Source organism: Hemibagrus wyckioides, linkage group LG04 (genome assembly GCF_019097595.1).
Source record: "Hemibagrus wyckioides isolate EC202008001 linkage group LG04, SWU_Hwy_1.0, whole genome shotgun sequence".
Taxonomy (NCBI): Eukaryota; Metazoa; Chordata; class Actinopteri; order Siluriformes; family Bagridae; genus Hemibagrus; species Hemibagrus wyckioides.
In genome coordinates, this window is record NC_080713.1 from 11,838,699 (window position 1) to 11,853,698 (window position 15,000).

The 15,000-nt window shown below is 40.7% G+C and overlaps 1 protein-coding gene across 3 annotated transcripts in view; it reads left to right on the forward strand.

Annotated features, from left to right (window-relative positions):
- The window catches only part of rasa2 (RAS p21 protein activator 2), a 46,961-nt gene that overhangs the window by 22,329 nt on the left and 9,632 nt on the right, over positions 1–15,000 (forward strand). For all 3 annotated transcript variants that reach the window (XM_058388390.1, XM_058388391.1, XM_058388389.1), the window contains exons 5-14: positions 1,966–2,042; positions 2,454–2,537; positions 6,169–6,241; positions 6,923–6,996; positions 8,272–8,373; positions 9,804–9,957; positions 10,293–10,441; positions 11,373–11,487; positions 11,579–11,653; positions 11,764–11,887. In XM_058388390.1, coding sequence (XP_058244373.1) covers positions 1,966–2,042; positions 2,454–2,537; positions 6,169–6,241; positions 6,923–6,996; positions 8,272–8,373; positions 9,804–9,957; positions 10,293–10,441; positions 11,373–11,487; positions 11,579–11,653; positions 11,764–11,887 — 1,027 coding nt within the window. The remainder of the gene's footprint in view (positions 1–1,965; positions 2,043–2,453; positions 2,538–6,168; positions 6,242–6,922; positions 6,997–8,271; positions 8,374–9,803; positions 9,958–10,292; positions 10,442–11,372; positions 11,488–11,578; positions 11,654–11,763; positions 11,888–15,000) is intronic.

The window sequence follows — 15,000 nt, forward strand, 5'->3', positions numbered from 1 at the left end:
AAACATAAACATTAGTAAACATAATGATTTATTAAGATTTATTAATAGATCAATAGACGCAGGGCCTCACATAAGCATTCACTCTCTGGAACATTTCTCCATTTTGTAGTGTTAAAACCTAGAGCTTAATTGAACTTCACTGAGAATATGTCATGACACTACATAAAATATTAAAGTGGTAGGAAACAGTGCAGTTTGCATAATAATTTATAAATTTTAAAAAAAGTGATTGCGTAAGTATTCCCCCTCATTTGTGTGAAAGCTCGAAATTAGTGCTGGTGATATGATCAGAGGTCAGAGTGAGTTTAGTTTGTGAAACAAAAAAGTTATAGACCTTGGCTAAACAAGCAGCATCACGGAGATCCAGGAAGTCCCGAAAACCAAATTATGGAAAAGCAGCAATCAGAGTTTGGTTATAAAACCCATTCCAGTGAGCAATATTAAAGATGTGATTTAAAATGGAAGGATAACCTTGATTCTGCCTAGAGGACGCTGTCCAGGAAAAGTCAGTGACCGGGGTAAGGAGAGCATTAGTCAGAGATGCAACCGAAGGCCAAGCATGTCTCTGAAGGTCCTACGGAGATCCACAGCACAGATAGGAGGATCTGTTCACAGGACAATCGAAGCCCAGACACTCCAAAAAGCTGGGCTCCGTGGAATAGCGATGAAATGAAAACCATATGAGTTTACAAAAAGGTGAAGTGGAGACTTGGAAAAAGTTTGTTCCGAGGCCAGAGCTGAAGAGTTTGGGCGATAGATCCTGATTATCACAGGCTGTGTGAAAAGCTTTTTAGGGTTCGAATGAGTATGTAGTTCCACTGAGGATCAGCTAAAGTAAGGCTTTCACACTTGAATCAGATTTTTTTTATTAAAGTATAAAGTTTGAACAGATGATGTGCATTAAGCAGCTGGTATTAACTCATCAGATATCTGAGACACTTTAATGAGGAATTTTTTTCTTTTTATTCCTGAGCTAAGTAGCTTGACACGACAAACTAGAAATTAAAATACAGATTAAAAACCAAATTATCTGTCTAAACCAGGGGTGTCCAGTCTTATCGAAAAGGGCCGGTGTGGGTGCAGGTTTTCATTCCAACTGAGCAGAAGCCACACCTGAGGCTACTGAAAGCTAAGATCAGTTGATTAGCCAGTTGGAATCAGGTGTAGCTTCTGCTTGGTTGGAATGGAAACCTGCACCCACACCAGCCCTTTCTGGATAAGATTGGACACCCCTGGCCTAAACTGTCACATATGGGTCTCGTTTATTTGCGTGCGGTTAGTCATTGGTACTCATTGTAGGTTTTTAGACCATCAGCTCACATCCTGACTGTTCATCATCATGCTGTAAGCCAATCAGATGCATGTGTGTGTGTGTGTGTTTGTGATGAACTGGGAGAGTGCTGTTCTGCTCCATTTCCTTTGTGTGTGTAAAGTGTATTCTCTGTTTAGTACACACACTTCACCCTTCAGCAGCAACAAGGACGGAAAAAGCTCCTAGTCATAAAGAGCGGGTGTGAAAGGACGTGCATTCATGTGCACATGTACACACGGTGAAGTGTATAGACTGATAAACAAGACATATGTAAATCCTGGCTCGTGTTTATTTTAGAGTTTTGTACTTTAGTACTACAATGTAAATGGTGTATCGAGGAGAATAAAGGAAAAGCAGTGGGTATGATCGTATACTGACTTATCCTTTAGTTAGTTTAGTGAAACTCAGGTAGCAGTAGAAAACCACAGAATAGCCAAGACACACAAGTAACACATGTACTTGTAAAAATACAGTGACAAAGGATTTCCTTAACTGAGGTCAAGGATTAGTGAGATTAACACAGTAACACAGCTATAATACACTAATGTAGAGTCAGTGGAAATACCTCACAAAGATCTAATTAAAAGTGTGTGTTTTTCTGTGTGTGTGTGTGTTTTTCTGTGTGTGTGTGGGTGTGTGTTTTCATTTTAAAGGGGAAGGTGCATCTAGAGATGAAGCTTAATGAAGTGATCACAGATAACAGGCCTGTCTCTTTGAGCCTGCAGGTCAGGTGAGTCAGCATGTATGTGTGAGAGATGGTGTTATGAAAGAGGAAGTGATGCCACCAAAACAGGAAGTTTGACTCGCTCTCCTCCTCCTCCTGCTGCAATTGTGCTTCTGTTTTAGCTTCACTCTTAGTGTGTGTGTAACCCACACACAAACACACAAACTCACCGTCTTTTATTTTCACTCTCAGTATCTTTCTCTTTCCGTCTCTTTCTGTGTCACTTTGTCCATCACTCGGTCTGTTTCTCTTTCCTTTCTTCTCATATAAAAACACACACAGCTTACAGGAAGTGATATATATTTTTCACACCTCGTTATCACAGATTATAAAATAGTGCAGTTTGCCAGGCTTAGATAATGATTGTGTAATAACACTTACTGTGTGTGTGTGTTTGTGTGATGTCTGTCTGTGTAGGATAATCGAGTGCCAGGGTTTACCGTTAATCAGTGGGCAGGCCTGTGACTCTTACGCTTCTGTAACACTCCTTGGCCCTGCAAGGTAATACACACACACACAAATATTTTTTTTTTGCTTCAAAACAGTTAACATAACCATTAGCACAGGATAGATCATTTGTGTAACATTTGAAGGTGCAGAATATATTTCACTGGGACACAAGGCAAGAAACAAACACAGCAGATTGTTGGTACTCAGAGCTGCAGGTGTTCTGGGATATGTCTCAGACATGCAGATCCTGATATTTTTACCCATTCTTCTTGGCAAAATTCCTCAGGCTCTTTCTGACGGTATGGATATCATTAGTGAACAGAATTCTTCAAGTCTCGTCACAGATTTTCAATCAGGTTGAGGTCCAGGCTTTGACTCTGCCATTCATTTTCTTGGTTTTTATTTGGTTTTGAACCCCTCTAGTGTACTTAAGGCTGATTTACACTTGCTGCAGTAATAGTGCAGTATCTTTTGAAAATCAACATGGCACATCTGCCTGGTGCAATAGTAATGTAAATAGTGAAGGCATTATAGTACCATGTGACAATTTCTCCCCAAGTCTCAAACTGCATGCTTATGTACTACACTAGACCATTATTGAGCACTAGCAGTAGCGGGTTTCCTATTACAGTGTGTGAATTTTCACACCTCTTTAAACCTCGGGAAAGGTCTATTTGAATGCCACACTTCTGGTTTCTGGATTAGCAAATATTTTTGAATGTACATTGAGGGTTTTCAGTTTGAGTGGCAGATCGTGAGAACAGTCACGCTGTACGTTTTAAAGGCAAACTGAATTTGTCAGTCTGTTTAACACATCTGGGCACAAAATCGCTAAATACTACAGTTTGCCTCGAAACAGGATGGATGCGGAGGTTTCAGTTCTGATGTGCCATCTAGTGGACGCCTCTTTTACTCCTCCAGATGTGCATAAGATATGCAAGCGAGTATATGAACGAAGCAGCTCGTGTAGCTCCTGTGTGCACACGTACTCATGGTGAAAGTGTAGTACTTTTTGCACCTTTCAGATTGTTAGAAAACAGTGGAATTCTTTTCTTTGCATATCCCAGCTGAGGAAGTGTGGGGGTCAGAGCGCAGGGGCAGCTATAAAACAGCACCCCTGGAGCAGGAAGGGCTAAGGGCCCGGCTCAGTTACCCAACAGTGGCACTTTGGCAGTGCTGGGGCTTGAACCGTGACCTTCTGATCACTAACCCAGACGCTTAACCACCTGAGCCACCACTGTATTTGTTGTAACCCTCTTTGTGCTCAGTCCTGACCTCTTTCCCAGTCTGTTATTAATGAAAACGCAGCGCTACCAGCACCATGCTTTACTGCGAGGATTTCAACCAAAGAACTTTATTCCAAGGCCAAAAAAATTACACTTTGGTCTCACTAGACTATGGAACCGTTTTCCATACTATATTCTTTCATATGGTGCCAGTAATAGTGTTCTTCTTACCACTTTTCCTTATTTATTTCTAAATATTTTGCAAACTATATAGACATTTTATTCCCCTTTATCCTGGGTTTCAGCCAGAACATTAGATGCAGAACAGTACGTTCCACAAACCCTGGTTGTCCTCCAGTGATATGTCACTTGAAAAATAAGTCAGGCTTTAAAGAATAAGCAAAGAAGACACATATAAATATTAAATAAAAGAAAATATGGTAGAAGGAATTGTTAGTCCACTAAATGTTTGGATGTTCGTAAGGATTGACGTTTCGTCGTGTCCTGATTGAGCTGCAAAGGTTTTGAGATATCCATATAGACAATGGACTAGAGATACATAGTTGCGTTTCCAAGTTTCCTGATGGTAACACAAAGGTAAACATGCTAACCACTAAGCCACCATGCCCCCATGCTGAGATCAAGGAAGATTAAAATATCTCATGTGTCTTAGCACGAAACCCCAGGTCATTGCATAGTATTGTTAGCACAAGTGCTAGCACTGTATATGTTTATGGCTATTTAACATGATGTTTTCGAGTTGCTGGATATAGCCTCCGTAACAATATATCACAGTCAGCGCTAAGAGTCTGGTTGGAATTGGCAGGAAATTGTACATCAAAAGTTATGACCCCCTAACGAAAGGAGTCTGAGTAACTGGGAACAGGAGAAAGCCAGTCACACTGAAGCGAGAGTGAGACAAATAGCAGTGAGAGAGTGAAAGTGTGCAGATATTATACATAAGTATTCAGAATAGTTGTAGTGTTTGCTTTTTTTCCGGTCACAAATACAGCGTCAAAGCGAGCAGAGATCATTGAGAGCTGACGAATTCCACCAAAATGAGCAGCAGCAACCGTTGGTGAGTTGATGTGGGTGTGTCCAGCGATGCAACAAAGCAACTGTACGCAAATACAAAGTGACTTGATCCTGTAAATACTAAAGGAAGTAAAGGTAGTAGAGCTCGTGCTGCTTCTTCATCACGTATGATACAATACAAATACACTGATCGGGCATAACATTATGACCACCTGCCTAATATTGTGTTGGTCCCGCTTTTGTTATGCCCTTATGGCTGACAGCTTTCTATCAGAACCAGTATTAACTTCTTCAGTAATTTGAACAGTAGCTGCCCATGGCCGCCCATGATCCTGTCGTCGGTTCACCACTGTTCCTTCCTTGGACCACTTTTGATAGATACTGACCACTGCAGACCGGGAACACCCCACAAGAGCTGCAGTTTTGGAGATGCTCTGATCCAGTCGTCTAGCCATCACAATCTGATGCAGAGAAACGTTATTACTATGGCAACCAGTAGTAGAAACAACTACTTAGGTACATAAAATCCAGCGCTAAAATCTCTGAATGTGTGAATGTAGCATTATTGACCACCTGAGGTATTTATCGGTCCTCACATTGGTTTGGAAAGCTTTTACAGCTGATAGGCAGATTTAGCTTCGGTGTGGAGTTTGTAGCAAAGCCAAGTTTAGAGGTTGTTGAGTTTGAGGATTCTAATAACTAAAATGAGTTGCTAATGAGTGATGGATTTGCTTGCCTGGACTCCTATAAAAGTTTGTCCATGCTGAACATTTTTAATTTAGTATATAACGCTACACTATATTTTTGGCTTGGCTAGTGAGCTGGAGTTAGACTGCTTTGAACACCCTTGAGGATGTGTCTGATGTTTACACACAGAGAGAGAGAGAGACTACAGCAGAGTGACAGTTTTTTTTTTCCTTGAAGCAGAACTTGTTTTTTACCTAGTTAGCTTGTGTTATTAAAGTTATTATATTGTTATGACATGTGTAATAGTGAGCAATTATGAAGACGAAGGTTGTGTCTCAAAAGGAATACTACAGGACTAGATAGTATGTCTGTGCATCTTTTATATTGTTATATTGCTACACCCTAAAACACACACACACACACGAGTAGAAGGTGACCGATCATGTGTCCCACTTGCTGCCCTGTTTACACTCGTTACAGACAGAGATGAGACTTTCCATAACACACACAGTTAGTGCCAGTTACGCAGGTGTGTGTGTGTGTGTTTATGGAAACTGTGCAGGAAGTTTTTATGTAAAGCTTGTGGAAAGCTGTGTAACAGACGTGTCATAAATAAATTCTAAATACATGGCATAGCCTACATTACAGTCTCACTTCTCTCTCTCTCTCTCTCTCTCTTTCTCCCTTTCTCTCTCTCTCTCTCTCTATCTCTGTGTCTGTAATTGTCTATGCAGGTCAGATCAGAGGAAGACAAAGGTGAAGAAGAAAACCAGCGACCCTCACTTTGATGAGACAGTTTACTTTGAGGTACACAGACATACACAGTGTCTCCATGTGGTGTAATAATCAGTGTAGACTGATACAGTATTCTCTCCCCCACTCCCTCCCTCTACATCTTTTTCCTTTTTCCTCTTCCCTCTGTTTTTGTGATGACTTTGTTGAATTGTGCAGATTAAACTATTACAGAGTAATGTTTAAAATTTTAGAGGAATAATCCTACCAGGATTTCAGGGACTTTTTCTTTGTGGCCAAAATGCTTGATTTTGCTTCAGTATTTTTTTCCCCACCCAAAATTTTATAATGCAACTTGTGGAAAAACTACTTGAATTGCTAGAATTGCAAGCCCAGAAATCTTCTTTTAAACTCCTACCATTAAAGACCTGTGTGTAATTATTTCTAAGTTATGATAGCTGTACTCACATGAATAGAAAAAGGTTTTTGGCTGAGTGAGTGTTGTGACATCATACGACTCTTCTTGGCCAAAATTTGCAGTTAATAATCTTGAAAAACTTTTGCGTCACTGAGCTTGCTTGATTTTGCGTTGGGTTCTGCAATCCCAAAATCGTGAAATCCTGGAGAGACTGTTAGAATGTTAGTAAGAGTGAATTCCAGCTCATGCTGAGTGTAACAGCAGTTTGTGTGCTGAACACACACTCAGTGGACGTACACACTCATTATCATTATATCTGTGTGTGTGTGTGTGTGTAGGTTTCCAGGCCAAGTAACTACAACAGGAAGAATTTCCAGGTAGAGGATGAGGACATTGAGAAACTGGAGATCAAGTGAGCTTTTCTCTTTTCTCTGACTAATTAAACACTTTTCCTAAAGCCATAAACACTCACACACTTATAATACTAATATTCGTACTGGTCATTTGGTAAATAGCTAGTGTGTCCTGTTACACAAATCAATTAAGCCATCAGAAATCCTGCTCAAATTGATGGTGCTGTTATTAGAACAGTGACTTAATGGATTAGAGAGACCGTCAGTTAAGCCAATTAGTGCCGTAATGATGACGAGCAATTAAACACCAACAGGGAAAGAGAAAGCAGAAGGGTTTGTTTACTGTTTATTACGAGGCACTAGTTAAATGTTTGCAGGATTTATATGGAGTTATCGCTGTACACCGCAGATGAACTATTGATCCAGACGAAGGTCACAGCAGGGTCATTTGTCTGAAATAGTTTGATTTTCTTCCTTCTTTGTGTAAGTGTGTTGTAAAGAGTATTCCAGGCATATACATGAGTCAAAGGAAATATTAGATGTGTTGGAAGCGCAGGACATCCCCGTTGACGCTGTGGGCCATTTCTCACTAATAAGCTGGAGATGTCTAGACACTTCCAAGCCAACTGAAATCAATTGATTCCTTCTGGGTAAGAGGGTCACATGCATAGAGAACGCATGTATGTGTAATGACATAAGCGCCCCTGTTTTGTCTGGAAAGAATTGCCCGTTAGTCACATTTCCTAACTTTCCTGCTAACCGTATTTCCTTTCTGTGCTTGCTCAGGTTTAGACAGTTGTCCACAAGAGGGCAATAACATTAACACTGTTACTGCTGTGGCTGTGGAGGAGCTAAAGACCATTCAGCAGCTATATCCAATAACCAATTAATGTTAGACTGAGGGGGAAGAAGACAGATTAGTCTCTCTCCGTCTGTCTGTCTGTCTCTCTTTCTCTCTCTCTCTCTGTGTGTGTGTGTGTGTGTCTCTCTCTCTCTCTCTCTCTCTCTCGCTATTTGTCTGTTTCTTCCTCTGTGTTGTTGTGTTGTTTGTGCTACAATGTTTTAGTGTGTTGTCCCCATGCACAAGGGTGAGGGAAGCGGTATTTAGGGCTAAAGGCTTACTGAGGTTAAGATTAGGGCTAATATTTAGGTGTAGGCATAACATATCAGTGGAATAGTGATAAGACAAGAATAGTAACGTGTGTGTGTGTGTGTGTTTTGCAGAGATAACTTGTGCTCAGTGTTTTCTTTCTTTCTCTCTCTCTCTCTCTCTCTCTCTCTCACTCTCACTCTCACTCTCTCTCTCTCTCTCTCTCTCTCTCTCTGTCTCACAGGGTGGAGTTATGGAATAATGGGAATCTGGCTCAGGATGTGTTTCTGGGTGAAACAAGAGTGTCAGTGAAGATCCTGAGAAATGACCTAGTGCATAAAGCTTGGTAAGAACACACACACACACACACACACAACAGTCCCACTGTGGAATATGCGTTGGCAGTACAGAGCGGTAATGAGTGAGATGAAGGTGCATGATAAAACCCAATCAGCTCACAGCTGCTCTTATCTGCCCAACCAGTCAGCTCTCAGCTTATCTGCCCAATCTCCCGGATTCAGCACTACACTCTTTGTGAATGGACATAATATTTGTATTTGTGTGTGTGTGTGTGTGTTTTGGGGCAGACTCTTCCGGCTTGTGTCCTCTGTGTCCTCAAGCCACTTTAAACATAGAGTCCTGCTGGTAGTGTTTTGTAAACATGGTTTGTGTGTGTGTGTGTGTGTGTATGTGTGTATGTGTGTATGTGTGTGTGTGTGTGTGTGTGTGTTTAAGAGAGCAAGAGAGAGATAAGAGAACTTGTTGATACTGATCTGCATGTTTTGAATGAGGCCATTGAGTCTGGTGCATGGTTAAGCTTCTGTAGGGCGTCAGCAGAGAACACACACACACACACACACACACAATTTCCAGCACAAACTGTTTCCTTTCTGCTGCTGGTTCAGAATATAAAAGTTGCACCTCCGGTCTGATTGCGTGTACAAGTGAGCCGTGTGTGTGTGTGTGTGTGTGTTTTGAAAGATAATTGCCTATATCCATCAAAGTTGTGTAGAAATTTAGAATAGAAGTTTTAGTGCACTGAATAGCACATAAACAAATCTGTATCTGATTTGTGTAACTGTGCTACAACAAAACCAGCATCAAGATTTCACTGCAGCTCAAATGACGAGGCATTTTCATTGTCAGGGACAAGATTCCTCCCAGCACTCCTTTATTTACACGTTCCAGGCATTTTCCACACCCCACTCCTCCTCCTCCTCCTCCTCCTCATATACATCTCATTTACATGAAAGTCACTCTAGTTTCTACAGGTGTGTTGTGATAGCGAGTGAACAAAAGGAAAGCATTGAGTAAGCTACAGTTATCCAAGATCCGAGGAATGAACCGGGTACGTTCGTACTCTGTTCGTACTCTGAAGCTCTGTTAGATGCTGCTGCTCCGTGTCTTTAAAAATCACACAGAGTGAAACCCAAATCAACCGCAACCTACAGTGCCACACTGAGACTTCCCAGCGCTGGCTGGAGTTATAATAAGAAGTCATTGAACTGCAGGTGAACAAACATATGGCTCTCTGCATGTGAAGGCTCTTTGATTTTGCTGGTAGTGATGGGTGATAAGGGGATGTTATAGAGGTCAGACAGGACATGGTTAAAGACAGAGAGTTCCTGTTGGCTCAGAGCAAATGAACAGTCTATCTATCTATCTTTTAAAGAGTATAAGAGCCCTGATCTTATAATGAGACCAATGATGTTTTCTGATGATGATGTTTTTATTATTCTCAATAATGAGTGTGTGTGTGTGTGCATGTGCATGCAGGTATCTGCTCCAGCCAAGGGGTAATGGTGTGAAGTGTAAGCCTGATGATCTCGGCTCTTTGCGTCTGAACGTGTGTTACATTGAGGACAACGTGCTGGTGTCAAACAGCTACATTAAACTGAGAAACCTACTTCTCAAATCACCTGAAGTACAGGTAACACACCTGCACACACCACACACCTACACACACCACACACCTATACACACAACACACCTACACACTCAACACACCGACACACTCAACACACCGACACACACAACTCACCTACACACAAGTAGATATACTGACAGATAGAATATATTAAAACAAGGCTGTCTTTAAGACCTGGTTAATTTATTTCACAGCACAAACTATCTGTTCTGTAAGAATTATTTTGTTCCATGTCTATTGGATAGTACTGATATATGCTCTCTCTCTCTCTCTCTCTCTCTCACACACACACACTTTCTCTCTCTCTCTCTCTCTCTCTCTCCCTCTCCCACATGTAGCCGATCTCAGCATCAGCTGCTCATATTCTGGGGGACGTGTGTAGAGATCGATCCGAAGCCTCACTGCCTTTAGTGCGACTTTTAATGCATGACAACAGACTGCTGCCTTTTCTCATGGCTATTGCTGCCTTGGAGCTGGAGAACACACAGTGAGACACACACACACACACACATTTGTTAGGGATTCTATAATTACGATAACACTGTGAAAAATGTACATTTTACAGTTGCAAAGGGTTCCCGGCAAAATATGTAGCGTTATAAAATAATAGAGAATCCAGTGCGTTTACTCACATGGACACACTGGAGCTGAAAGTTAAAGATCTTGCTCAATGACCCAGTCATAGCAGTATGGCAGTGCTGGGATTTGAACCCATCCCTCTGCTCTGTGACCCAGTGCTTTAGCCACTGAGCCAACTAGCTTGATTTGATTGAAACACTTTTTCCCTGACAAAACACACACTAAAAGATTGCACTGAAGTTGTGTGGTGGTTCTGAGTGGTTAAGGCAGTGCTGTACTGAACAAATTTTTGGACTGGATATTGCCGGGTTTAATAAATCACAATACTAGAACTGGTTTCTTGAAAACTTTGTTTTTGAGTGAATGAAACAATGACTTACTCATAATATCTATAGACACTCACTGTGGCCACCTACTGGGGTAATGATGTAACTTACAGAAAGGGTCATGAATGAATCTTTTTGGTGAAAGGAATCAAAAGATTCGAGTCACTGGGATTACTACTGTTATATTGGGACTCTATGGTGAAGAAATGCTTTTTTTAGTTAAAAATGGTATTTTTGATGCTGAAAATGACCGGTGTTTAAAAAAAACTAAATGCACAAGCCATTAATATTACTCATGTAAACAAACTCTGTGTTGTGGAAGACAGCACAAACTCTAGCCAGATCAAGAGCTTCATTCTCAGTGAGACTCGGCCTGCGCTAGAGATACTTTTAGATGTGAGACAGAAATATATTGTATATGCAGGGTAAGAGTGAAAAGAGACTTAAAGCTGCTATAGTATGAAGTGATGCATCTCATACTCACATTCTCTCCCTGTCTCATTCCTCTTGCAGGGAGGCGAACACCATCTTCCGTGGGAATTGTCTGGCCACGCGCTGTATCGATGATACGATGAAGATGGTGGGAAGAAATTATCTGAACATCACACTGAAGCCTGTGTTGGATGAGGTAATGGCCATTGGAGGGTGCTGCCTTTGCATCAGACTAATTCGAACACACTTTACCTTTAATCCTCGCTTTTCTTTTCTTTTCTTTTCAGATTTGTGAGTCCAATAAAACGTGTGAAATCGATCCGATCAAACTGAAGGAAGGAGATAACGTAGAGGTCAACAAGGTTAGCACATCCTCACACTGTCACATACACACTTTTTTACCTTACCCTGTAATTTTCGGGTTCGTTACACCTGTGTGTGTGTGTGTGTGTGTGTGTGTGTGTGTGTGTAGGAGAACCTGCAGATTTATGTTCAGAAAGTAGTCTCGTCCATTACGGAGTCGAGTGCAAGTTGTCCACCCCTGATGTGTGACATATTCCGATCCCTACGACAGCTGGCCTCTGACCGTTTTCCCAGTGAGTCACAGATGCATATACACACACACACACACACACACACACATACATACGCATATACACAAACACACACACACACATACATACGCATATACACAAACACACACACACACACATACATACGCATATACACAAACACACACACATACATACATACGCATATACACAAACACACACACACATACATACGCATATACACAAACACACACACATACGCATATACACAAACACACACACACATACATACATACGCATATACACAAACACACACACACATACATACGCATATACACAAACACACACACACATACATACATACGCATATACACAAACACACACACACATACATACGCATATACACAAACACACACACACATACATACGCATATACACAAACACACACACACACATACATACGCATATACACAAACACACACACACATACATACGCATATACACAAACACACACACACATACATAAATACGCATATACACAAACACACACACATACATACGCATATACACAAACACACACACACACATACATACGCATATACACAAACACACACACACATACATACATACGCATATACACAAACACACACACACATACATACGCATATACACACACACACACACACATACATACGCATATACACAAACACACACACACACATACATACGCATATACACACACACACATACATACGCATATACACAAACACACACACATACATACGCATATACACAAACACACACACACACATACATACGCATATACACAAACACACACACACATACATACATACGCATATACACAAACACACACACACATACATACATACGCATATACACAAACACACACACACATACATACGCATATACACAAACACACACACACATACATACGCATATACACAAACACACACACACATACATACATACGCATATACACAAACACACACACACACACACATACATACGCATATACACAAACACACACACACACATACATACGCATATACACAAACACACACACACACATACATACGCATATACACAAACACACACACACATACATACATACGCATATACACAAACACACACATACATACGCATATACACAAACACACACACACACATACATACGCATATACACAAACACACACACACATACATACATACGCATATACACAAACACACACACACACACACATACATACGCATATACACAAACACACACACACACACACACACATACATACGCATATACACAAACACACACACACATACATACGCATATACACACACACACACCTACATACGCATATACACACACACACACATACATACGCATATACACAAACACACACACACACACATACATACGCATATACACAAACACACACACACATACATACGCATATACACAAACACACACACACATACATACGCATATACACACACACACACACCTACATACGCATATACACACACACACACACCTACATACGCATATACACACACACACATACATACGCATATACACAAACACACACACACATACATACGCATATACACAAACACACACACACACATACATACGCATATACACAAACACACACACACACATACATACGCATATACACAAACACACACACATACATACGCATATACACAAACACACACACACATACATACGCATATACACACACACACACACACCTACATACGCATATACACACACACACATACATACGCATATACACAAACACACACACACATACATACATACGCATATACACAAACACACACACACATACATACATACGCATATACACAAACACACACACACACATACATACGCATATACACAAACACACACACATACATACGCATATACACAAACACACACACACATACATACGCATATACACACACACACACACACCTACATACGCATATACACACACACACATACATACGCATATACACAAACACACACACACATACATACATACGCATATACACAAACACACACACACATACATACATACGCATATACACAAACACACACACACACACACATACGCATATACACAAACACACACACACATACATACGCATATACACAAACACACACACACACACATACATACGCATATACACAAACACACACACACACATACATACGCATATACACAAACACACACACACACATACATACGCATATACACAAACACACACACACATACATACACACGCATATACACAAACACACACACATACATACGCATATACACAAACACACACACACACATACATACGCATATACACAAACACACACACACATACATACATACGCATATACACAAACACACACACACATACATACGCATATACACAAACACACACACACACATACATACGCATATACACAAACACACACACACATACATACATACGCATATACACAAACACACACACACACACATACATACGCATATACACAAACACACACACACACATACATACGCATATACACAAACACACACACACATACATACGCATATACACACACACACACACCTACATACGCATATACACACACACACACACCTACATACGCATATACACACACACACATACATACGCATATACACAAACACACACACACATACATACGCATATACACAAACACACACACACACATACATACGCATATACACAAACACACACACACACATACATACGCATATACACAAACACACACACATACATACGCATATACACAAACACACACACACATACATACGCATATACACACACACACACACACCTACATACGCATATACACACACACACATACATACGCATATACACACACACACATACATACGCATATACACACACACACCTACATACGCATATACACAAACACACACACATACATACGCATATACACACACACACACACCTACATACGCATATACACACACACACCTACATACGCATATACACACACACACCTACATACGCATATACACACACACACCTACATACGCATATACACACACACACATACATACGCATATACACACACACACACACAC